Source organism: Montipora foliosa, chromosome 6 (genome assembly GCF_036669935.1).
Source record: "Montipora foliosa isolate CH-2021 chromosome 6, ASM3666993v2, whole genome shotgun sequence".
Classification (NCBI taxonomy): Eukaryota; Metazoa; Cnidaria; class Anthozoa; order Scleractinia; family Acroporidae; genus Montipora; species Montipora foliosa.
This window is the reverse complement of record NC_090874.1, coordinates 21,525,977-21,553,476: the sequence shown is the minus strand read 5'-3', so window position 1 is coordinate 21,553,476 and position 27,500 is coordinate 21,525,977. Positions and strand designations below refer to the sequence as shown.

The 27,500-nt window shown below is 38.5% G+C and overlaps 2 protein-coding genes across 3 annotated transcripts in view; one reads left to right on the top strand and one right to left on the bottom strand.

The window, feature by feature from the left end:
* Positions 1-60: 60 nt before the first annotated feature.
* Positions 61-16,855, bottom strand: LOC138006961 (sideroflexin-2-like). 2 transcript variants are annotated; one of them, XM_068853600.1, is made up of 12 exons: positions 16,737-16,841; positions 15,537-15,624; positions 11,615-11,796; positions 10,109-10,276; positions 9,432-9,530; positions 7,949-8,024; positions 7,195-7,280; positions 5,416-5,543; positions 4,840-4,889; positions 3,577-3,626; positions 2,587-2,634; positions 61-829 (listed from the first exon to the last, which is right to left on the bottom strand). In XM_068853600.1, exons 2-12 carry the CDS (start codon positions 15,606-15,608, stop codon positions 733-735), a joined length of 1,056 nt encoding a protein of 351 aa, XP_068709701.1. In that variant the 5' UTR covers positions 15,609-15,624; positions 16,737-16,841; the 3' UTR covers positions 61-732. The 2 variants fall into 2 exon arrangements, with proteins under 2 accessions (XP_068709701.1, XP_068709700.1); XM_068853599.1 differs by lacking the exon at positions 15,537-15,624 and having other exon boundaries at positions 16,737-16,855.
* A 97-nt stretch (positions 16,856-16,952) lies between these two features.
* Positions 16,953-27,500, top strand: part of LOC138005189 (PAN2-PAN3 deadenylation complex catalytic subunit PAN2-like) — a 16,589-nt gene continuing 6,041 nt past the window's right edge. Inside the window, exons 1-6 of the mRNA XM_068851453.1 lie at positions 16,953-17,106; positions 20,266-20,432; positions 23,238-23,358; positions 24,124-24,198; positions 26,144-26,262; positions 27,169-27,244. Coding sequence (XP_068707554.1) covers positions 16,963-17,106; positions 20,266-20,432; positions 23,238-23,358; positions 24,124-24,198; positions 26,144-26,262; positions 27,169-27,244 — 702 coding nt within the window. The 5' untranslated portion in view covers positions 16,953-16,962. The remainder of the gene's footprint in view (positions 17,107-20,265; positions 20,433-23,237; positions 23,359-24,123; positions 24,199-26,143; positions 26,263-27,168; positions 27,245-27,500) is intronic.

Sequence of the window (27,500 nt, the reverse complement as noted above, 5' to 3'; positions counted from 1 at the left end):
AAATAAATTCTGAAAAAATATATTCTCTGATTATAGATTTCCTAACATCAACAGATCACACAGAATTCACAACAATTTATTGTCTTTTGTAGATAAGAATACTAATTTTCAGGCATAGTCCAGAGTTCTAAATATTATCATTAATCCCAAAATGGCCTTTCCACTTAAAAAAGAAAAATGTGCCATTTTTTTGCAAGGGCTTCAATTTTACCATCCTGTCAATTTTTTTATCACTCCCTGGTGCTATGAAATATTAGGGAACATGGCGCAGATTCTTCCAATGTGTTACCTTACCTCAGAATGTCAAAGTTCAAGAAAATTAAATTCCTCAGGCCTTTTTTTTAATTTTGTTAAAGATCAGGTGATCTGCATAATAATATTATTGTCTTCCCTATCTTCTTGCTATCTCCCTCCTCTTTGTGAAGTTACTGTATAAATAATCACGTAATTCTGTATGTGTAAGGTCAGAGAAGTGCAATGCTGGCACTTATTTACATCCTCAGTTGATTCTATTAAATGAAAGGCATGCATTAGATTATCCAATCCATGACAAGAAATGTTAATCTTATGCAAGCCCAACATTTTTTGGCGACTAAGTTTTATGCAAACAAGTTATTTGCATCATTTTATGTTGCCTTTACTTGGCATTCCATGGTTACATAAAATTAATTACTAGTATATTCTAATCATCATATGAATAACATTATTTTGCCAACATTGCTGAAACATTGATTAAAGTCCCTTATTAAAATACACTGCTTTAATTCCTGGGTGTTGTTTTCTAATGGCCTCTTGTGCCTCAGGTTCAAGTTTATCCACTGACATTGAGCTGCAACAAAAACTAATCATGTTACTTTATTGACATTTTATTTTGGGGAGCATGCAGTGATGGCACAAAATTAGAGCAATGATGCTGTGTTATATCATGGGTTGAGGTTGTTAGTTGCATACTTTGCTCAAAGGGGTTTTAGTATGGCTAACAAAGAAATGGCTTTATCAACTTGACCCTCATAGAGAAATTTGAATTCTGGCGTTTTGAGCATAATGCTAGGCATTCATTAGAGTGAGAACCCCTTCGTAAGAGCCCTTCGCTCGTCAGCTTTCAACTTTCTTTGGGTCTTGGAAAACTGCGAGCCAGCAAGCCATGTGAGTCTTGCAACTATTTAAAATAGTACTGATAAACAGTATTTACATGTAAGTCTAAGCACCCATTTAAAACGGTTAGCTTTCACTAACTGCATGCATGGCTTGCTGGCTCACATATTGCACTTGTAACCTCAATTTATGGTGGTTAATTATCAACAAGTTGATAAACCCACCGATGCAGCACCACAATAACTTTCGTCTGGGTAAGCACTAGTGGTGGGCCGATGATCGATTATAATCGAAAGTTGATCGAAAAGTTCAAGCGACGCGACAATCGATTTGGCTTTTTTCATAATCGATTGTCGCCGAAAAATTAAAAATTTATTGGGGACAAATAAAACTATTGTCAACTCTTGTGTGAGTTGTCTTTTTTCATGAACTCTAACTTCTAAGTCACAACAGCAGATATAATCTAAGATTGCCTGTGTTTACCTGGCGGTACCCTGTTCGCTGTGTTGTCACTTCACATACCTCACGCTTATTTGAAAGATGTGGCATGCTTAGCCGCTTTTATTTCGTAAACAACTGAACCAAAACATAAATTACAAGCTCACGGTTTTGCGTTTGTAATATCACTACCGTCCAAAATAAGTTTTGAAATAGATCTCAAATGTATTTACAAATCACCAGAGGAAGATAATGTCACCTCTGATCCAAGATGAACAATAATATTGTTCGTTTTGGCTTGAAAATGTTTGTTTCGGTCTCCCCAATCTCTCCCCAATTCCCAGTGTCCTCTCTCAGACATGCCTCTGTTACATGTTGTTGACGAGTCCAACATGGCAGCTAAAATGGACGAGTTGGAGATCTTTCGCTATCCTGGAAACGCCAGGTCAAAAGTGTGGGAATATTTTGGTTTTCATCAAGTGAAGGAAGGGCTCACTTTGACTTCTATTTAGATGAATAATATGTGGAATGCTTATTGGTAGATTTTTCCGATTATAATCGATGATCGATCGGTTGGGGCAATCTGATTATTTCTGATGATTGAATGTGAAATCTCAACCGATTCCCACCACTACATCTTGCCTAACTCTTAGATCTACTTAATATTACTAAATTATTTTATGATCATGTGCAAAAATAAATAATCCAAAGAAACAGGCCGGTCTGTTTTCAACTGTTGAGGTTTTGGGTAGGCCCTCCAACAGCGTTTTCACTGAAGAAAAGTGCAATAACAATAAATTAAATTTTTGCCTTCACAAATGCACATTTCTTCAATCCCCATTGTTGTTAATTTTCTTGAAAAATTATTATGACTGTATGCAAACAAGAAATCAGTCCTTGACATTTAGATTCTTACATGTATATGGCATGCCAAATACAGAAAATTAAACACTTTAGGGAAAACATCAGTTTAAAAGTTATCCAGTGTTCTTCAATTAATTCAAGTAATTACTAAGAAAACATAATAATGCTGTGAAACTATGGAGTACTTACCATTTTTGAGGGAAAACTGAACATGCAGCGGGTACCATAAAGCACAAACTAAAAATTGTCAAATAAAATTTATTAGCCAACAAAATGTTATGAGTAAAAAAAATAACACAGACTGAATGAAATAAAGAAAAATCTGTATAACATATAATTTTACCAACTGCAAATGTGCACTGTCATTATTGCAGTAAACTACCGGTAACCATATCAAGAATTTTGACTTCAGTTTTTACAGAAAGAAACCCTAATTTACAGAACTAGCCGAAGAGTGAGAAACAAAAACTAATGCCACTTATATTAACAAAATAAAAGTGCCACTCTAAGCTTTGCCTCCAAGTACTGTACAACAGATTTCATGGACTTCTAGCTGGGTCATTATTATTAGCTTAAAAAATTGCTACCACATTATGAAGAAACCTTTTCCATCAATTAAGCAACACTCACAGACCCTTTACACAATCTTAATACATGTAAGAACACTTTGGTACACGTAGCTCAATTACTGTTGCATGCTTGGCATTTTTCATAGCCTACTTTACGCTTTGGACCATTGTTCTAAACCAAGCTCATGAAAAACACTTCAATGATTCAATTAGAAGAATATTATTTCATTATACATGTACTATTCATATAAATAACATTGGAAGAAGGGGTTCTTGAAAGAAAATAATTAATAGTCATTTCAGCAAATCACTAAAATAAATACATGTAAATATTTGTAGTGCATGTCAAAAGTTCATTCTCCAGGACCAACAAGAACTCTGAAGGTAATAATTTACTGCATGTATAATTATGTAAAACTGGCTTAGTCCATAAACAGCTGGTAATTTGACTGTTACAGGCAGGAAACATCCTGAAGCTTAATAGAAAAAGTTATACATGTACCTTTAAGAAAAACAACAAAACTATTAATTTTTATTATTGGTTGCCATTAATCAATATGGTCCAACAGGTAAATTAGTTCCAAATCAAATAATTATGAATGACACTTACCTCACACCACAGAGAAGCATTTGAAGAGGTCCATGCATTGGTTTAATCCGCTGTTAGAACAAAATAATATTAAGTACCTTTTACTAACTGAGGACCATGTTGTAAGCTACTACAAGTACAAACTACATCTTTTATTCCCCATCCATTTCATTTCAAACTCAGACTGTAAAACATAATAATTACAAGTTTCCATCATCCAAATGCCACCCATTTTCAACAATAAGGTACGGAAAGTAAGTGCTTTGGTTAGCATCAGCCTTTCTGCAACCTTCACCCCTCTATTCACTTTCCTCATATCCTAAGCCTTCAAACCAGGAACCTCACTTCACTACCAAAGACTGCTCTTATCTTCTGAAGTACCTCCATCTCCTCATTGCTTGTCATCATCATTGAAAAAAGTAACCACTTTCTCCACAACCACTTTGACCTCTCCATCAATGCCACTCTTCTTCCCTTTACCATCCTGTCCTCCAGCCCACTCTTCACCTTCAACACTAAAACAATCCAGCTTCTCCACAACCACCTTGATCCCGCTGTCCATTCCCTCGACCACCATGTCCACTACCTTCAGCAACCTCGAAATCTACCTCACTCTCAGACTTGTTTCCTTCACCCACATCCTCTGACTCTGTAACAATCAGAATCACATCCCTCCTCACTTTCAGCATCAAATCCCACAAAGTCTTCCTCATCATCCCTTCCTCCAAACAACCCATTACACATGTCTTCTCTACTTACCATTTCTTCTGATTCACACTAACCTCCTTTCGATTTCATCCTTTACCATCTTCTTAATCCCACCTTTCTCTGTCTTAGTCAACAGGGCCCGGTTGTTCGAAAGCCGATTACCTTAATCCAGGATTAGCGTAAATTTTTGTTTCATGTTTTCAACTTTTTGGCGAAAGTTTCTTTTGTTGATTTTTGTTTTTCAAGATTGACTTCTTCTAATGTAAAGTTTTGCCGAATATCAGCATTCAACAGCATTTAGGAGTAGAGAAATAAACTCCTTGGTTATTTTTTAATCTGGGATTACCGTTAATCGGCTTTTGAACAACTGGGCCCAGATTATAAGCTCAATTGACTTCAATTTCACTTCACAAGTTTCAACTTTATTTATTGCTATTAGTATACTAATACAATACATGACATACATGCAGAACTGCATGACAGAACTGCAGTCAGTGCCAGTTTTTGAGATCTCTTCATTTGTGAATATTACTGATGACAAGTTCCACTTAAAATCATTTAAAGAGCCATACTAACCTGCATAAAGTGATATTTTTCTATTTTTTCCATTATAATAGGTATAACAACTGAAAGATAAATAAATCACAATTAAATGGTAGTAGATAAAATGTTCACCGAACAACAAGTGACCCTGTAATCCCAGCATCACACAAGTATTTTTATTTATTATTTTATTTATTTTCAAGTGGGCACAGTACATGTAAATCCAACAATAATCAGAATAGATTTTCTTTTGTGACTTTTTCTTTGGTACAGTGTATGTTAAATTTTGTTTGCTTGCCAAATGTGAGTGGAAAAAGTCAACATAAATTTTAATGTGCATTCTATAATTTCATCCAGTCATAGAAAGAAACTTTTAAACTTGGCAGGCTGTACTAAAGCATACAGCTCACTAACATGGTCAATCGTTGTGACTTCACTAAGTGTAATAAACTAATTATTATGTCAAGTCAGGCCGTCTTTCCATTTGTCCTTGTGCAACACAGCCACTCGTATTATGAACAATGCAACTAGTGTACTTACATGTGTACTTGCAATAAAAACTAACATTGTTGTAATTTTAAGATAATATGAATTTTTCTAGCAACTCACTCATTCCTGGTGCAGCCATTGTAACTCTGGAGATCACAACTTGTGTTATTCCTTTTACAGCTGCCTTTTTCGATTTTCCCACAGGATTATTATTTTCATCAAACACAACAATACCATCAATAATTTCTCTATTCATAAAAAAGAGAAAAAAAATTTAATATACAGGATAAACTTGGTTCTTAAAGCCTAAACCGTTCTTTCTGCAAGTCCAGGTCATGTTAAACATTTTTGATGTGAACCCATGCAAAACTCAATTAAATACAGTACTCCAGAAAAAATACCTCATTTTTTTCATTGTATGTGTACTCCTCTAACTATGGCATTCTTGTTGGAGTATCTTTCTCGATAGTTATTGAAAGGAAATGGAATGCTTACTGTTCAATTTTTTTTTACAGTGCACAGTGTAGGCTCACAATAATGTCAAAAAAGGTCAAGCTGACCTCATAGGATTTTTATTGCGGCATCAATAATGTTTATCATTAATTACAAAAAACTGAACGTGACAATCATTTTAAACGCGACAGTTGTAAGTAAAGAGGCTTCAGGTTACAACTCGTGGTCAACAAAATGAATGCAACTTAAGCCTTTGACTCCCAAACGGGCCTGAACTGGCCAGACTTGGTATTTTACTCTGTCCAATGTAAATGTGATACAGATCTGCCGCTCATATTGTACAGTGTATGTATTACATATAATTATCTATTTGAGTGGTTATAACAAGTTACTAATGAAATGTGGCCAATTCAGAACACCAAATTTAGAAGAAAGGAAATATTTTTCCCATAACATCAACATTTTGCACACGAATTTCTTACTTAGAATCAATCAGTGATACAGGAAATGTGACATTTTCATATAATTATTTGAACTGGGGAAAGTGAAATACAAAGAAAAGAGGTGCACGCTTGTTAACAAGCAATATGTACACTGTAGTAGGACTACACAGTCTTTGAAGGGGTAGTTTCTAAAGAAACTCTGATGCTGCGTCGGTGGGGAAGTAGTATACAAAAATTTGGTTTTATCAACGGAGTTGATAATGTAAATTGGCCACCGTACAGAGATTCTAAAAGCTGACGTTTCATGTCACTTTATTTTTCAGACAGATTGGGATCGCTTATGTATCAGCAACGTCAAGCGCAGTGGCTGTTTCAGTGGGTTTCAGCCCTTCATCAGTCGCTCTGATGAAGGGCTAACGCTCGAAACGTCAGCTTTTAGAATCTCTGTACGGTGGCCAATTTACATTATCAACTCCGTTGATAAAACCAAATTTTTGTATACTACACAGTCTTTGGCAGTAAAAGGGACTACAGTTATTGGGTGCACCCCGACACAAGAAAGGGTGGCAGTAACACACCCTGTGAGTGACTGTATGAGGGCGGCACTGACACACAGGTCTTGCCATGTAACAAAATGAGGGTGACAGCAACACACCATGAACAAATGAGCAATGGAGTTGGGTGGCACCAACAAACCCTCCAACATGCAGCTGAAAGTGGCAAGTTCTAATGTGAGCTGCAAAATATGGTGCCAACCACAGCTGAGCTGGTAATGCAGTCCAGCTTCATTGAAAACAACAGGGCAGGGAAGGGTTGGAGAAACTAAAGAGGGACTTGTACTAAAGAAAGCCCCTACAAAAAATAAACTGCCATAAGGACGGCGTAATTATTACCTTAAAACAGAAAATGGATAGCTTCTGGTAATTATTTTTGCCGGTAATTGACATGTCAGTGTTCAGTATTCCATGCTGAAAAAAACTGTACTTTTCTACATTTAACTTACCTCTGTCTTGTGAGGGGAATATTAACACAGTTAGCTGCTGCAACTGCAATGAAAGGAACCCAACGAGCTAAAAGAGGAGGAGCAGTCTGAAGAAAAATAATAAATATTATTATTGTTTATAAAGGAACTGGAGGTCAGTTATCACATTCAGCTCTTCAAAAAAGGAATTCCATACAAAGATCCTTGCATAGAAACAAGGAAAAAATGTCTCAAACTGCACATCTACAAAATATTATCAGGAGAAAATAAATGACATTATCAAAGTTCTCTGTGGTTGACTTCACCTTCACCTTCACCTCTATTAAGTTGGTAAAGCTCATAAGGCATCACACCAACATGTACATGTATATCACAACTTACAAAATTGTTACATTAATGTAATAAAATTAAAAAAAGCTATGGCTGAGGGTGTAGTTTAATGTTAAAGAGGTCCTCTCGAGAACATTGAGGGGGCCGAGAGTCTTACCTTTGGACACCTTCCCCTTCAACGGACAGGTTTGGTGACCATGCACGCATGAAATCTTTAGTCAATAGTACAACAATACACCGAGACTGCCTTATATTAAGCAGGAGGTACTTTTTTACCAAGCTCTTTTTTTTCTCTTTTTTCTGTCAGAAGTTAAAGGAGAGAGGTTGTGTTTTAAACTATATTATTTTATTTCATGCTAATGGGGCCATTTTGCATCTCAAAATCTTCCTTTTAATAGGGCCTTATATAATACACATGTATGTGAGTGTTGACTATCCCTCTCACCTTCACAAGAGTATTCAAACCCACTGAAACAGCCACTGCGCTTGACGTTGCTGATACATAAGCGATTCCAATCTGTCTGAAAAATAAAGTGACATGAAAATGTTCATAAATCATCTCCTTTGGACATTTTGGGGAGAATACATAATTGGTAACCTACAAATTACATTACCATTATTTTGGAAATGTTTCGCCAAAACAATACAAAAATTACCTTTATGTGATAATGATGGAATTACTTGTACATGTAAAATAATGACCGCTGTATACTGGTAGTTTTTATGCACAGTCACTTGACTGTGCAGCAGATAAATTATTTTTTACAGGCCACAGGTCATCGGTTTACAATACAGAAAGTATCCCAAACATTCTTAAAAGCTAACCTTAGACCTAAAAACGTTTGTTTAGGTCTAATTAGCGTAGGGTTAGCTTTTATGAATGTTTAGGATATTTTCTGTATTGGTAAAACAACGACCTGCCACCTGTGGCATGTAAAAAATACCAGCCGCTTGACTGTACATGTAAGTCCTCATTTCCCTGATACAATGTAACTCAAGAATTGTATATTTTCTTCAAGACTTAAGTAACAAACGTTTCGTGAACGTCGTCACGATTTACTAGCCAGGTAGCCAGGCGTTCTGAAGGTCCAACGAAAGTACTTCAACAGCCGTCAATAATACAGATACTGCAAAAACTTAAAACTTCAAAAACTTCCCAAGGCCGTGATCTTTTACTCAAAGAAGAGAAAATTTGACTTCCGGTTCCTGTCCGTGGTCTAAATGCCACCCACAAAAAAAGAAAATGTTGTACGCAAGCATTGAGATGTTGGGAACTTGTGTCTCATTGCATTTTCTATGAGTTACTACCCCCAATAAAACATGAATCCTATCAAAAATGTGTTTACTGTATGTGAAGGTAGCGAAAAGCAATACTCAAGTGAACGGAAGTGTTGGCCGGACGTAAACGATACAAAGCTGGAAGTCTGGGGACGAGACTCCAGTTGAGACCGCCATTTTAAATGTTTTGAATTTGTAGATTGAAGCTAATAATGTTAACTTTATCTCAATGGCCAGGAGGACTGACTTTTGTTTTAAAAGAACGTATGCAAGTATGTTTTTGTGCTTCAGATCGATTGCATGTTGCTTTCATGTTTTGTACGTGGTTCGTGACCCTTTGGAAAAGTAGTTTCCCACAAAACCCCCCTACCCCTTGGAAATTGCTGCCCTTTAACCCTCCCTCCCCTTCGGAATTTCCAATGATCTTCCGTGGTGGGGGTATGGATATTTTCTGGAACCACACATTCTACAGAATTATGAAAAGCAGAGTAAAAGGGTTTAATGATAGAGTTGGACTTCCAGATGACTTGTGTATTAATTTTGCTGTTCTGCATTCCATAACAAGGCAAGTTACAAGACATATTATGGAAAATGGGCAGTACTGTAGTCTGTTTTTATATTACATGTATATAATTTTATTTAACACTCACTTCCCAGTGATAGTTGATTTAGCATTTCTGTTGGTATAGTTGACTAAAGCATTGAATGACTGGTTGATCCATTGCCAAAACACTACTGCTGGAACAGTCCTGGTAAAAGAGAAATGTCAGGAGCTTAATAGGCTAATTTAATAATAATTATTTTTGCAAAAACCTCTACAATTGAGGATTTCACAGTTTCATGACCAACCTACATATAGATGTTTCAGAAAACTGAAAACTTGAAAAATCTACACTACATTACATGTAGGTAATTATCTCTAATCATCCTGGATGGTTGCAAATTGGGGAAGCCTGAATCTTAAAATCCACAACTTTTTCCCAACATGTCCCAACTGGAGTATGAAATACCAAATTCACATAAAACAAAAAAGAGCATTTACAGTGTAAACGATCCCACACTCTTCCAAAAACAAGAAAATCTACTCATCAAGCTACAAGGACCCTCAGGAGAATGACATTGGTCACTTGTTTTACAGTATATGGATGTTCTCTAGACTAGACTGTTTCAGCTTTAAAGTGATTTTAAGCCAGCAATTAACCAATTTACAAGAAAAAAGAAAAAAGCGGCTTGGTCGTTTAGTAATGCCTTTCTCTGTTGCCAAGAGCATTTTAAACATTCTTTAAATGCACAAGTGTTAAAGGAAAGACATGCTCATGCTACAGACCTGTACCATTGAAGCATTGCTCCTGTTATTGCCATACCCCCGGGGACCTGAAAGGACATACGGCCCATGAAGTTCATTCGCTCCCCAGTATCAGGATGAAATGCAGAGTCGACCAGATGCTTTGCATGCCAAAGTTCATCAACAGTCACCCTGGATGTTTTTCCTTGTCTAGTGAGACAAACATTGCAAATAAGAGCAAAGAATTTTGTTGTTTTGAATATACTATAAATTTAACCCTTTGACGTCCAAACTGGCCTAAACCGGCCAGACTTAGTATTTTACTCTGTCTAACGCCAGACGATTTTTTTTTCTTGTCAATGGGGAACCCCTGGGAGTCAATGGCTTAATCACTCACTCAAAACCTATGTTCCCATTAAAAGTCATCCATCACACAAAGTCAGGTACCTGGTAACTACTAAACATTATCTAAAGCATAGTGGTTAGCCCCCTACCCGTCAAACCCCTCTCCATGTTTGCATTGACTACTTCGTTGCAAATCAAATCGTTTCGCAAAACATTAGTTGAAGAAAAATTCTGATTGCCTGTCTAAAGAGTTGTTTTACTTAACCACAGATGTACTTTGCTTGCCCAGACAATCGGGCAACCGTTAGTGTCACGGACACAGAAAGGTCAAGATGGAAGAATGTGCTGAAAGAACCTGTAATGTGGGAAAAAATGCTGCTTGGTGGCAGCTAACAAAGGTCTTCTAAAACAGCAGCAAACAAACAAGTGGACCATGCCCTTGAGAGTCAACCTTATATGAACTGATTGACAATAGTGTGGCAATAGTGTCCGAACTGAATCGCCTGAAGGGATGTAGTATAAGAGAAATAGTACACGTGTACGTGAAGCTCTCCACAACTCAGTGGAGCTTTGCCGGAAAAGGAACTGGTACACTGTACCTCAAGAGATGGAAGTTGAAGATATCCTTGCTGATCAGGAGATACCGTAATGCGAGAGGGGGAGGAAGGCTGTTTGAAGCTGGGTATGGAGGATACCATACTTGAGAAGTCTCCATGACTGGTTTGGACAAGAGAAATACCAAAGAGACTAAAAGACTTGATTCTCTCTGAGCTGGTTGTTTGTTATTATCTGCTTACTTGACTTTGTTTTTTCTCTGAAGGAGGAAATGGATGTGGGATATTTCGTGTATTTCGGTAAAATGGGAGAGAGTGCAATTAAAGATACATTCTAGTCATTGAGTTCAATCTAATTCATCTAGACTGGTTCAATCTGTGCCCTGAATTCTAGACCAGGCACAGGTACCTAGTCTAAACAGTGCCTTAATTAAATTATTATTTAAGATGCATGCCATGATGCATGATTGTTCCTCTTTTCGTAGAGATTATGACCCTGGTTTAGAATGCATCTGGGGTTTGAATGTAAGACCTCTTAGAAGGTACATGTATGCATCCTGGTGAATTATTGGTTTAGGTTACATGTATAGTACTGAACATAATTCTAAGTGAAAAGTAACAATATTGAGAAGGCAAGTGATAAACTCACTCATAAGTCTCCACAAGTTCTTTTGCTTCATCAAGCTCCTTGTTAGTGTAAAGAGCTTTCCTCCAGTCTGTTATCGCAAAGAAGTGTTTAAATCTTCCCCAGAAAGTTGACTGATCCCATCTTGGTATACCCAAGTTGACCTGTCCTGGTAATGCTAATTCTGTAGACATTTTGTTCTCTTCCTGTTTGAACAAACATACATGTATGATGCATGATGAATGATGCAGTATTACATGTAGCAAACAAAAGGTATTCAAAATGCAAAATGCCAAGCTGTTAAAACTGCTGGTTAACAAAGGTATTATTATAATTTCTGTTAATCAGATTTATGACAGATGACAGATTCACAGGGTTACCAAAATGTGTGGGTAACACAATGCAACTCAATGTGGATAACTTTACCATGAATTATTGACAGCTCAACCATATGGCAGGAACACAGTGGCAATGGTCATTGGCTAAATAGAGAATGAAAATTCTACCCAAAATGCAAGATATACAAAAAAATTAAAGATCCGACAATGAACATTTGATGATCAGGGTGAAGTCCAGATTGGATGGCCACCAACCCTTCAAGCACCAGTAATGAGGACAAGATGACCTGTGAATAGCGAACTGTAACAATTTAATTTCGACAACAACTTGGTTACAACAGCATTGCTGCCGAATGAGACATGATGAACTACAACACACGTAATACGCAAGTGTGGCTAACAACGACCGCTAGTGCAACCTCTTCTTTTTCAGTTAACAATAAAAGTGGAACTAATGTGATAGAATTCTAATAAAGGAAATGTATCTTAGGAATATCACCAGGTCCATCTGTATGAAGTAGGGGACTCACGGATCCTGATTCACATAGTCTAGATTAACTACTCTAGGACATAGTCTAGCAGGTGCAGTACTTTGGTGGACTGTGGGTGCGCTGAGGTCTTGGTTCTGAGACAATCCCTGTCGTTCAGTGATTGGAGAGAGTCAGATGATCTCAGAAGTGTGGAAGTAGGTGTGGAAGCTGGAGGATGTTGGGATTGTTTCATTTGGAGTAATGACGTGTGGGTATTCATCTGAACATGGAGAGGAGTCAGATGGGTCTGGACTGTGTGGGTAGAGAAGCTCAGGTGGAATGGTCATGCCATGGTCGTCGTCATAAGCAGGGAAAACTGACAAGTCCTCCACAGGTGGGACAGTAGGGGGTACACCATAACACTTGGCTAGCTTGTCTTTGTATGAAGTTGTGTGGAGTTGAAAACCAGTGAATTTCTTGATGAAGCACCACTCTCCATCAATGCAGACAATGATGTACCGGTCGCATGCTCAGAACTTATCATGGTCATACTTCACAAATACAAGGTCTCCAACTTGTAGAGGGGTCAAGGAATTTAATGAGGTTTGTCCCCTTTGGCCTTTTCATTGCAGGGTTTTGTATCAGATAAGGGGATCTGCTCATTGTTGTTCACCAATGAGCCAATACCTGTATCTGACTGGTTGTGTTGTGTCCAAAGCTTGCAGGCGTAGAGGCCTTGGCTCTTAATTCGTGAGTTCAACCAGGCTGTTGTAATAGGGAGCTTTTAAGTGCGCATGTTTTTGAGACACGGACGGCAACCGGAAGAGAACATTTTGCGTGCTCTGACCGTGTTGTTTCCCAGCTTTTTATACTACTCATCTCTAATGGAGAAAAGATACCCAGCAATGTGAATGTGATTGTGTGAAGGCAAGTTAAAAGTGAAAATAGCTCACTCCTGGTTGCCATCCACGTCTTAAAAACGTGCGAGCTTAAGCTCCCTAATGGCTCAGCTCAGCTCAACAACAGGACCTCCACCAGGCTCTTGGCGTAAGAGTTCTATTTTGAGTAGTTACAGTACAGCCTTTTAGGAGCTGGATTTTTTTGATGTTTTTAACCTGACCGACCTGTGTTGCTCAGGTGGTTTTACCTAGACAAAAACCAAACCCATTGGTTTTCACTGCGTTAGAACCATGCAAGGGGTGCAGGCCCACAACAAGTTAAGCAAGGGCATCACAAAGAGTGTCGCTCTTTTCATTAGGCAATATGCAAGACCCTGTGTAGGAGGCTGCACATTCTCTCAGAGGCAGGATGAGTTACATGTAATTTTGATGGCAGTGCTTGATAAAGTCAGTGGCAAATGACACCCCAACGACTTTAGGTGTGATACGCAGGTGTGGCAGAAATCTGACACACGAGTTATGGCAGTATTCATATCCAGGGCAAAGAAGTTGCACTGTAATACCATTTGAAGCTAGTGATTGGAAGAGTGGTCTAGTTTAATTAATGTGCAGAGCGATAAGTAACAGGGTGTGGTGCCACAATCAATTCAATGGGGGGCAACAGTGGTTGTTGGCCCTAGACGACTAGCAGGCCATCTTAAGAAAGAGACACGATGTTTAGGTAGCGCTTGACATGTTTGATGTTGGTTAGTTTCTTAGATGAACGGGTGGCTTGTTTCAGAAACAAGACATAAATCAGGGCACTCGTTTTGGATGCTGAATGACATGGGCCTGCTGGTAAAGGGTGGGTGCTTACCATGGTCTAAGATATCTTGGACAGACATGCTGCGCACAGTGGAACTCTCAGTTTCATGAATGAAGGAGGAGATTTGGCAATGGGGTGCATTGCAGTCAGGAGCATTTCGGCTGACAAAGTTCAGAGGTAAATTGACATTCCCTGCAAGATATTGGAGACTCACCTGCTATCTGCTGACAGTGGTAAGGAGGTCACATGAGGGCTGGCAGAAACCTCTCCTTGGGAAAGCTTGTTGACACCCTGGACACAAGGTTGGCTGTTGGTCACGGCACATGAGTAGTGTTTTGCCTGGGTAACGAACGGACTTAACTGCTTGACCGCAGCTAGGATACCGGTACTCAGTGCTTCGACTTCACAGAATGACCAAGGTCATGTTCTCAATGGTGGAACCATCAGTCATGATCCAAAGTTGGTCGGATGGGCATGGGAGAACAATGAACTTGTCTGATTTAAGGGCTTCTTGTGTATAGGCAAATTTTTGGTAAAGGTTATCATCCCATTTCAGTATGTCATGGGATTGCAGGTTGGCTAGGGAAGACTCAAGCGGGGCTATGAGTTGGGAGCAATGGGGTAGCACACGGCTAAGGACCTTGTACATGTAGGTGCTGATGAAGGGACATAGACCAAGGCTGTTGCCTAACAGGAGCCCGGTAGCCTGGGGCTCCCAAAGAATAGCTCTGGGCGCCTTAATTTTTCACAGCAACACCTTTCACTTCATATGTTGGGCTCCTAAGTTCTCAGCGTTTAGCTCTGAGGGCCCCTTTAAAGTTTTCTTAGGCAGCAGCCTCGACATAGACCTTTGACAGACTCAGGAGGAGAACAGCTGAGTATGCTGGACCAGTTGAAAATGAGCTCCTCATTAGCGTCACTCCCACAATAAAGATCACCAGCAAGCTTTGTTGCATATGGACGCTTAAGACCCGACACATTCATTTTCAGTTAGAACTAATGCCATCTCGGGGCCAGGCATGTCCATAATTATCTGATCTTGTGTACACTCTGATGCTGCGAAATGGGGTGACAACACCAAGGAAGATCCAACTTTATTATGCTGTATTGACGACATTGGCAAAGGCAGTAATGAGTTGGAATCCCCCAGAAGGGTTTTTGATGAGGAAGGTCCAACGTGGGGCGACGCAAGACTTTGCATCGCTCCAGCACATGAGATGCACTTAAAAGAGTTCTTCAAGGCGGCGGATACATGTAGTTCGCAGTATGTTGGTACTGTTGACTAAGCAAACTTTGTTGGCCACAGCTTTGGTAATGAGGCTCAGGCCAGAGCTGTGAAGCCTTAGTAGATTAATTGGATGGATGGTGCATCAGTATGGGCCTTTGTGGCTAAGGTGCTTAAGAAGGGTTGTATGGCCATTTCAAGAAAGTTACCTGGAAAGACAGTGGTGGAAGGCGATGACGAGCGCAGACTGTAAGAATGGCTGTGATGAACTGGATGGGCATGAGAGGTGGCACTGAACTGCAAATTGTAAAGAATAACTTCAGAACCCTGGACCAGAATGTCCCTTTTAGCAGAACAAACTGAGACATCATCGCCAATCATGAATGGTGTTCCAGCTAACACATCCATGTCCAAATCTTCAACTGCAGGAGCATCAACTTTAAGACGCTTATTGGCACATGAGAAGGTGAGGTGGGTCTCACCGTCAACAGAAACTGGGGTGACCCTGTCCGGTTTTAAGGCCTGTTGGGATGTTCTCATAATGGGAGCATCGATCCTGTGGGCTACAGAGGCTTTAAATCATGCTGTATCTAAGGTAAACTTGAGCAGGTGTTGTCTGTCATAGCACTAGCCTCCCACCAATGTGGCCCAGGTGCAATTCCCAGTACTCAGCATTGTATGTGGGTCGAGTTTCTTGGTTCTCTACTCTGCTACAAGAGTTTTTATCCGGGTACTCAGGTTTTTCCCTCTACTCAAAAACTTGATTTGATTTGCATTACTTTGTTGATTTCAGTTTACAGAGTCTCCAATTATTCCTAGCTATTATAGAAGACTAGACACTTCAATAAATGACCTTTCCTTTCATATCCATTTAGATCACCTATGGTTCCCTTTCCACTGTCTCTTCATAACCACACCCCTTCCCCTCCCCTAAGTCTAAGGAACGTATTGCTTTAAGAAAACGATCAAATTGGCCTCTCGGAATGGTTAAACACCCGATTAAATGATTGATTACATTGGTTACACAAACAAAATTAGCTATCTATTAAAATTTAGGACTCCATTTTATCTAAACTGCAGAATACCGGAGAATACCCGGCCATTTTAATTATTTGCACATTAATTAATGGTAAATGTTGTTAAATGCTTCGTTTTTCAAACGATGAGCCAACAAGTACACATTAGTGGTAGGGTATTCTGCAGTTAATTTACGGCAAGCATAGGCCACGAATGAAAAATTAAGACCATCGCACGGAGATTGGATTGCAGTAGTTCTGCTCCGTTTACATCGATTTTCGCCATCAATGGGTGAACTTAATTAAACTGTTGCCGAAGAAATTGCGTAAACTTATCAGAATGATCCTTGCCATCTTAATAATTTTAGAGAAAAATTGATAAAATCAACTCACCAAGAAGCCCGCCTCAAGACAGAAAAGCGATTAAATAAAAAGGTCGTTTCACAAATAGATCTTTCTTGGTTCCATTGTTCATTGTTCTTTTTCTTTTCGCGGGAAGGTGTATCACAGGCTCCTAAGAAGACTCAGCGGTAGCACAAAAAACAATATATTATGTCATGAAAGGCTAGTCAAAGAGTACTTTTGTGGAGCAGCCGCTTACCAGTGTTTGTTTTGAAAGATGGAACTCGATCATGGCGGGAGTGTTGTGATAGAAGAATATCAAGAAATTAGAAGCGCTTTTAGCGGTGGACGAGACCACGCTGGTATTTCAGCTGTTCTGTTTGATCCTCTTGAAGAACTTGTGTGGGCAGCAAATCAATCGGTGGGTATATACAACAATCAGAGGATGAGCTAAGTTATGATATCATTGAAGGGCGAAATCCAATCCGTGTACGCTGTATGACAAATGTCTGTAAACCAAACAATAAACCCCTCAGAAGGTTCTGTGGTAGGTTGAATTTGAAATAAGGTGACCGTAGCGTTAAGTCTGTCATTGCTTAAGTTGTTTCGTTCTAGCATGGCCATTCCCTGGTATTTTGCGTAAAACTGTTCACACAATGAACATGTATTGTTGCTGGAGTCAATGCAGTCATCTCGGGAGACCCAGCGGAATGAAGAAATTTGCGGTTGACAAACTACGGTCTGTCACCCCGTTAAGGGTCAGTTTGTTCTCAACGGTCGAAGCGGTGGCCACTCTTGTGATAAAGCACCGCCTTCGAAAGCTGTTTAGTTGCAATATTCCCCGCCTCACTCAGACGTTGCTCACAGGACTGCTATCGCGTTGATGGTGGGTTGAGATGAAAGTTCAATCTTTGTCAATTGATTCTGATGTGGAATTGGGACCGTGGGAACATTTTATCCAGGAATATTTGACTCAAATTGGTGGCTCCTGAGAAGTTAGTCTCCAGCCATAGGATTTTATTATAACCGTTGACAACCCAGAAATTGAAAAATGGCTCAAATCAAATCACGTTGGATCTGGAAAAAAACCACACAGGAGATTATTTTTTTCATATAATTATCTTCTTAAGCTTTTTATCGGAATTCCCATAGAAATCCTTATATTTTTGTCTGCCATGGTCACACTGAGCTTCGGGCGCCTGTATTTAAAGAACTGGATTATGGCGATGAAAATAAATAAAAACTTCATACCTTTCTCCAACTGAAGTTTGACTTTCAGAAAGCCTTTAGGGACAGACTAGCCGCATCTGAATTGATACCAGACTTCTTTGGTCAAAGTCAAATGTCCCATCCCTGGGGTCACTTTGCAATCAAAAACCCAACAGAGAGGACAGTCTGAGCTTGGGGCGCTTGTGCTTTAATTTAAACAGCCATCAAAGCAGATATTGTCGATTTTGAGAATGTTTTTATCGTTAAGTTCCCATCTGATTGTTCATCCATGTCCAATATACATGTACCCAAACTGAGTCGATTTGTCTTTGGACTTGACGATTCGACTACCGTAAGTTAAAGTCGATTTGCAAGAACCAGCGGGGGCTTACAACATGGTGATGACTCGACATGTACTTTTTGGGCAGGTTGTCTTGCTGGCAGTCAATCTGCGAGACACTTGGCAAAAATACATCAAGAAAGGGAGAGAGGCTGCTTGTAAATGTTGATGATTCAACTCCACTCTCAATTGAGTCGTTTTGCTGGCAGTTGATTCGCGAGACACTAAGAAAAAAATACAGCAAGAGAGCAAGAGACGGTGCTTGTCGAGTCAAATCATGTTGCTTTCATTTGAGTCGTCTTGCTGGCATTCGATTCTTGACACATTTAGAAAATGAAACTCCTCCTGGCAGAGACGTCTGACAATAACAACCAATGGAAGGTTGGGCAAAGGATAAAACACACACTTGTCTCATTCGTTAATAAGTACCGGTAGTGAAGATCCGAGACATACAGTTAAAACGAAACGAAAAACTTGCCTTGTTCACTTCAATGAAAGGTTGACAATAAAACAACTATTTGCACCGTAGACTTATCTTTCTTTCTACTGTTGCTGATAATATGTTGTTCATTTCAATTTGTACACGTAGTCCTGTAAACGGTAAATGAAAAGAATGACCACGCCAAGAACCTTAAATCGATCGTCTGCAATCTTTCCTTCCAGCTAAAGCGAGTCGCAGCCTATAATCTTTACGTACAACAATAACAATGGACAGATCCACTAACTCCAGTCCACTAAAGACCACGATATGAGTCGAAACATCAACACTGCCCACCATTTCCTCTCATTGTCTTGCAGTCAACTGCCGCAAGGCCACTCCTCTGAAAGTGACACAATTCCACTCAAAGTTTCTTGCCCTCCCCTTCTACCTTTACTTGTACAAATCATCATTTCCTAAGACGACACACACTTCGACTCGAATCATCCAAATTTTCTACCATCACCTCATGCTTCTTGCTGTATTTTTTCCACTTATGTCACATTGAACATTTGGAACAAGTTACACAGAACATCAGCCTTTTTTTCTAAGTGTCTTGCGAATCACCATTCTCTAAGATGAGTTGACTATTGGTATATATAGATTCAAGTCAAATCGTCACTATTTCCTACCATCTCCATAAATTATCCTTCCTGTATTTTGTCTTGTGAATCGACAGTCTGTAAGACGAGTCAACTATAGAGTAGACAATTCGACTCGATTTGAGTCCAATCATCAATATTTCCTACCATCCCCATATCCTTCCTGTATTTTTGTGTCGTGTGAATCAACATTCTCTAATACGAGTCGTCTAAAGACCAGATGATTTGACTCGATGCAGGTGTATTGGACAACCCTCTGATTGTAGACTCAGATTGAAATTGAATTCCACCATTTAAGTCGGAGGATTTTTTATGGGTCACTGATCTGACCTGTTTCGACATGTTAAACGTTATAAAGCATGAACATACTCAGTTTCAAATGTTGTTTTATTTGTTTTGCATAGTATTATAGTTACTGTATTGTTTTTGACACTTTTGCTTGACATTAGTTTCCGACCCTGGGGAATTTGATAAAAAAATTTTAACAATTGTCAAATGCCCACCCCTTTTTTGCCCCTCTCCCCAATCCATTGCAGGATTTACATCAATAGGGGAATTATGGTATTGTTGATAATGTACAGACTAGCAACTGGACCAGTGTGTTACAGAACTGTGAACTTGTTGAGTCAGTTTAAACCCAAGCTGGACCCTTTTACAGGCCTGAGTTTTTGTTGCCATGTTAAAAAACAAAACAAAACAAGAAACAACATATTTTTGGAAAATTAAAGATATCCCTTGACATAGAAGGTCTGCAAGTTCTTACATTGGTTAACGGTTGTTTCACAAACAAGTCCTTTTGCCAACCTCCAGTTTGCTGTTGTCTTAGATAAGTTTGCCAATGTCTAGAACTCAATTCGCAATTGCTTAAAATAGAGAGATGAACTGGATGTTGGTGGTCATCCAGACATGTATGAATGTAGTGTAATTACTTATTTTTCAATGTTCTCCAAGGGATATGTAGCATCCTACTTTGGGCCAGAGTTACAGAAATACACATCATTCAAAGTACATCATGAAGAAATACGTCACATGACAGCCACTGATATTGGATTACTGTCTCTTTCAAGCAATGAACTATGCTTCTCAGCACGGACAGGACTTCGCATCTTCAGTCTCAGGTGAGTGAACTCATGTCTTATAACCAAAACAAGTTGGATAATAATGATACTTTCTGTGGTTTGATGCATCAAATTATTTAATGTGCATGTGGACAGCTCAGAGAGTCTCAGCACAAGTACACTGTACATGTATTAAGTACATACACGGTACAGTACTTGAAATCAATTGATGTGGGTGAGGATACAATCAAACAAAATTCTGGAACACCTACACCTACAAGTATAATTAAAATGGAAAATGGTAACATTTAAAGACTCTCTGTCACATGGCATGCAATTACCGCACCTCAACGAAGACCAAAGATCTCGAAAATGAAGACCTCGAAAACAAAGACCTTGAAATGAAGACCTCAAAAACAAAAACCTTGCAAACAAAGACCTCGAAAACAAAGACCTCAAAAATGAAGACCCACTCAAAAAAACGTACAATTATTAAAAGAGAACTATTAAAGTAGGTTACAATAAAGGGAGAGAGGGATTAAACTGCTGAACAGAAAACAGAACAAGCTGAGCTTTGAAAATGTCAAACCGGGAAGGCTCACATTATTAGTGGGATTGAATGAAAGAGCCAAGATCAGTAGCACAATAGACATGTACAATATTGTGTATTAAAGGTTGGTTCAAATGTTATTTTTGAAGAGTTAGTCCTAAGCAGATCAAAGCAGTCTCATTGCCTCACCTTTAATGAAGCCAGTAAATATTGTCGTCCAAAATAAAGCGTCAGAAATTTATGGGTCTATTTTCTTGAGTAAAATCTTTTGATAAAGATTTCTGTGGCTTCTCCCATCCCTTAATCGCTTCATTGCTTGCAGTGAGTACATACATGTACATGTAGCACGATACTGATAGCATTGTTTTGAGTTTACATGTACTGTACATGTATTTGTTCATCCCATCTACAACCTTCAGATTGTTGGCAGCCCCACTTAATATATGGTGAGGAAGCAAAGAACAAAATGCAAACAACAACTTGTTAAACTTGTTAATTGCAACATGGAGAAAAAGCATGGATCAATAACTGGGTAGTAAAAATGTTTCATTTATGATCCAGCCGAAAGGGAACAGGTCAAAGTAAAACTACATGTACAGTGTATGCCAATATGACCAGTATCACGTGACTATAATAACAATAGGCCAGCTCAAGTTTAGACCTCATTGGGGTGGCCATCCTCCAGCTACACTGTTAGTTTACCTGTGATCAGTCATACTTTTCTTTAGACTGGGTGCGAAAAGTTGTGCCTGATATACCAGCCTGAGGGTTTTCAATGAGAGCCCACAGCCAGAGAAATTTGCCGGCTATTACCGGTGAAATCACCACCTACTTTTCCAAGGAAATTACCCCAAATTTTACAAATGACGTGAGAAACAGAAAACAAACCTTGCATGTGGAAAGTTTTTTTCATAAAAAAACAGAAGGGACACCTGAATTCTGAGTAATTTTGGTGGTGATTTCTATTTCCCTGTCCATGTCAAAGATTGAGCACACACAGTTTTGAGGCAGTGGTCCAGCAGTCTACATGTAGTACTTGGTTACATAAGCTGCCTGATTCACTAACTACATTAGTACATTAGTACATTGCATGCAGCCGCACGGAATGCAAAGGAGCCAATATTTTAGCGTCTTTTCAATACCCAGAGTACATGACTTTGTACATGCATGGTGACCACTGTTGCATACAGCATTAAATGTCAGAGATCGCCACATCATCGTTTGCCTTGAATATTTTGAAGAAAAAGCTGCCTTGAGAGGCAGTGTTAAGGCTCTTATCTTTCGAATAACCAATCTTACAAGAGAAACTCTGGTTACTGCAGCACTCCATTGAACCTGGAACTCTGATCATTACTGACAATTTCTCACCCTACTTCAACCTTTAACAAATGCCAATTTGGAGAACTTTGTTGATCTGTACACTGGAGACCACATGACCACCATGATGATGATAAAATGAGTACTGGGTATTATACATGCATAGAAGAAGTCTAGAGTCAAGCTGGTGAAAAGAAAGCTAAAAGTGATGAATGGAACTCAGTGAGAAATTGCCTGGACATCTTGATGAGTTCAACTGGCAGAGAGTTTTATCCAGGCAACATACTTTGACAACCTGCTAGCCAGCATTGCTGAGTTCTACTCTATAAACTAAGTTTGCCTAGCTAGACAATTAACGAACTGCTCCTCTAGGAGCCACCATGGCATATAATTAGTATAATAGTTTGGAATGATTTGTAATTATTCATTGACCTTCTATTATGCATGTAAATTGATTATTGCATAATTGCTTAAACTAATAAAGATGTCAACAAGGAGAATCATGTACACAAAATGCATACATTTCATTTCTCATGTTGAATAGTCTTTCAACTACTGAAAGTGCAGTACAGTGTATTTAGAGTGATAATTTCACATCTTATTTGGGCTTGTTTGTAAAGTCGAATTGGTCTGTCAGTAGCCTGTCTGCTGACTACATGTTTATTGGCAACCGGTCAACAGTCGGTTTGGGGAGCTCTTCAAAATTATGGCAAAGTTCATGTCAAATGAATGATTGAACAACAATAATATTGTCACTTGTTTTGGTCACCCATTTCCAAGATTGTTGAGACTCCTGGTGACCTTTCTTTCAATGTCATTCCAGCATTTTTTTTCATGCCAGATGAACTTTACAATGTACTTCAGAACTACATGTATAAACCAGTTTGGTTAATGGTTGATGACAGTCATTCATTAGTTTGAAGATCTGACTCACTCACTCTTATTGTACGTGTAACTACCGGTATGTTTTGTTTTTTCATTGTCAATAATTTTTGTAGTGGTTCTGAGCTATCAGACTTGCAATGCATGCTACAAAGAGATGAGGCCCATCTTTGGATGGCAGGACATCAGAACTTAATGCTGGAAGTAGACTTGAAAAAGGGACTCATTATTAACAAGGTGATAGTAAATGAAAGTACTTCATACTATACAATCATGTACATTAGTAGTGGGCTTCTTTACATTGACATAATAATGTATCCAGTCTTTCAGATTTTGAAGGAGTGTCCCTAGTACGGTACAGAACAGATCGTTTTGTCGTTTATACTGGTTATGAAAGTAATCTCCTGTGAGTGAGACCTACAGATTATAGCACCAGACAATTTTACTCACTGACTGCTTGGGTTCTCTAGGTGTGAATGGGTAATAAGTGACTTTGTAATTAATTGGACCTTTATTCTTAAATTTTCCAAGAATCCAAATAGTTACATTTCTAATGTTATCGTGCATCTTTCACTCCTCGAGAGTTGCTGGATTTTTAATTAAAGACTGAGATAAAAGAATACAATGTCACGTATGGCCATCATGCACATACATTGTAATAATTCATCAATCTACATTTACTTGTTTAAGAATGAGGTAAAAGTGGTAGGTCTGCACTTACAGGTTGGGTTACAAAGGCAGTTAAAGCTTACATGTATTAACTATTATGCTTATTAGTTTTTAATTATTTTATCTTTGCACATTGTGAATTGCACCCACGGGTCAACGCATCTGAATAATACAAAATGTCAAATTGGATTATTGGATAATAGTTTTTTTCCTGGGTATCCAAAAGTCATTATCATTTGATAAGAATTATTAATGATACACCTTATATTGTAGGTTTCAACAAATTCTAATCTTGACCTGGTTTAGTTTAATATTCCCATTTTGTTTCATTAGACTAATGTGGACCCTGGAACTGTAGTCATGAAGCAATCTTCTCGCTACCTTTGCTGTGGTGACACAGCTGGAAAGGTGATTAAAGTATAGCCTTAGTGTACATGTACACTGAGTACACAGTACCACATCTTGCTGTACATAGTACATGTAAAACAAAATGAGTTACTGCCTCAAGTGAGTGCAATGTTTGCTGTTTTATAAAGCCATTTGCTCAGCAAAAATTCATTTTTATTGTTTTTATTTTTATTTTTTTTATTTGAAACCCATAATACATGACTCACATGTATAATAATATTATAATTTATTATTATAGTTATTGCTCACATTACATTACATAAAATTATTATATGGCTTGTGTTTGTAGCCGATATAATGCGTGCTCTGATTGGCTGATTCTGACTGAATTGTAGGGCATTATTCTCCCGTAATGCCCACGGGCCAATTACAGGCTTGCAAAAACAAAGCAAAAGGTAATTAAAAAGCGACATAATAAACTACTTACTAGCTAGCTCGAGCCGTACTGGGGAATACTGGCCCTCGGTCGTTTTTGTATAGACCTCACTGCGCTCGGTCTGTACAGCCACAACCTCTGGCGAATATTCCCCAGTATGGCCCTCGTACTCGGTTAGTAAGAAGTTATTACAGACTACAGGTGTACCTTGCATAACCTATTACAAAGACATGAAACACTCAAGTGAGTACAATGTTTGGTGTATAATCCTTTTGCATGGCAAAAACTTCAAATTTGAATCTTAATACTTTCAGAATGCTGATTGGTACAGTTGTATTGGTAAACCACTATTGTCCCAAGTTTGTTGAAAAGTACACACATTCAAGAAACATACTACATGTAGATGTATGCGCCCTTCATTAACCCACTGATTCCTGGGAGTGAGACTCAACGGACTTTTATTCGATTAAGACAGTTGGTTGTGTCCACTGGAACAAATTTATTCAACATTGGATGCAAAAAAAATTACTGAACAAAACTGAGTCCTCTGGTCAACAAAACTGAGTCCTCAAAATTCTAATTAAATGCAGGGATTTTATTACCTTGGGAAACCAGTTAGTTTTGTTTTCCCTCGAGTCCTGATGTTTCCCTCAACTTCGTCTTGGGAAACATCAGGACACTTGGAAAAACAAAACTGTTTCTCTCGGGACCATACATTAAGTGCTTTGTTAAATATAATTATTTAGACATTTCCTTCAACAATCGTAGCAAAACATAGATCTGGAGTGGTCAACAAGTCCGGAATTGTAATTTTTATTTTTAGCGCATTAAGGCTGAACAATGAACTCTGGTGGATTTTCTTTAATTTTCTATGCAAGGGTCTTTTTTTCCTTTGTTGCCCCTAAAATTATATTTTTTGGACCGAAAAGAGATGGTCAACCAGTTGAAATTTGAAGTGGAGGCGGCTCAATGAACCGCTGACTGGCCAGTTTTGAGAAGGCTGCTGAGGGGTCAATGGGTGAAGTGAAAAATGGTTTAATCGAATACAGTGTACAATTTATGTACCAGAATGTATTGAATAAGCTTGGCATGGTGGTGGTCTCCTTTCTGAGGAGGGAAGATTGAACACAGCGTACAAACAGGCTTTATCGTTGCTACAAAGTACCAGTAGGTGTTTTTACGAAAGATTCTGATGTGATCCTCTCACTTATCAGGACAATTTTAGCAATTGTCTCTTACAGACATCTCAAAGATTCTGGTGCCTTCAATGGGATTAGAACTTTTGACCTCCGAGATGCCGATGAAATGCTCCTCCAATTACATGTAACTGAGCTATGAAGCTACTTGGTCAGGAGCAGGTCAATTTGTTGGGCTCATGTGTTCCCATGAAAGGACTAATTTGGAAGAAAATGTATAATTGTCCAGTGAGGATCACTTCAGTCTCTCTTGTGTATAACCTGCACTTCAATAATTTCTTTTTTTCAAAGGAGGTGTTTGTTTTGCACGCAGAGGTTAAAAATAACTAGAATGATAAGCTTTTTGAATGATACAGTATATAATTTCTATTAGGTGCGATTAAGGGACCCTTCATCTCTGAATTGTGAGCATGTGTTAGAGGCCCATACAGGCACACTGTCAGATTTTGATGTGTCAGGAAATCTACTGGTCACCTGTGGCTTTTGCTCAAGGTATGTACATAACATAACTGTTTTTGCCATTATGATAATAATTGTTAAAAAGTCCAATGCTGACTATCACACATGTAAATACATGAGCAACGTACTGATACATGAATGCAGTTACGTAACCTGATGAAGACCATCAGTGTACAAATTAATAATAAAATGATAATATTACAATTATAATAATTATTGTACTCAGCAGTGGAAGCAGAATAACTGGATCTCAGTTATTCATTATTCCTTCCATTTTTTTCCGAGCTATTCATTTTTCTATTTTCATTATTCTTTAACTGAAACCGTTTATTCTGAATGTTCCAACGCTAATGTTCCTTATTCATTTTATTTTTTAAGACATTATTCATTAGTCATTATTCTGCTTCCACCCCCGAATGTAACATGATGATCAATATCTGCTGATACAAGTATGATTCAGTAAAAAATGACTGGGATCAGTGATTCTTAAGGTCATGATTTTGGCCAACAGTGTTTGCTGCATTGTTGCATACATGAGTTGTATGAATTTATTTTTAATATATTTGATGATGATGATGATGATGATAATCATTATAATAAAGATAATATTCATAACAATAAGAGAGTAATAATGATAATGAAATGATCATAATATAATGTCTTTATTGATCCTTATTCAAAGTACTGTACATGTATGTGTGTCTTTTTTGAAGAAGTCTTCAGTGCATGAGATATTTAGAATCTAGAAATCTGAAGGCAGATTGTTCCTAATTTTAAGTGAGTCTAAATTTCAGAGCATTTCCCAAAACATTCTGGGTTGATGATGGCATGAAGGTGGCAAAAGGAAGCTTCACTGTATAACATTTTCTCAGCATCTCAAGAGATTGTTTAGCCTTGGGCAAGAGAGAGAATACATGTATGCCTGACTTATTTTTATAGGATGGGGCATTTGGCGGTTGACAGGTTTCTTATGGTGTATGACCTCAGAACACTCAGAGCTCTACCACCTCTCCAGGTAAACTATCAATCTGGCTCTTTACAGACAAATACAGGGCTTTACATGAGGGAAAAAGACACCAAAAGTCATATAATTGAACTGCCAAATGAACTGATTTTCTGAGTGAAGGATCATGGAAGGCTGACAAAATGGAACTGTCCAGCTTCCAAGGTACCTTGATACCGTAGTGGTTGACCAGTGTGTCACGTCACGCAATGGTTGGGTGATGGGTGAAACCCCACTTAAGCTAGTTTTCTTTTAACCATCTTTGCAA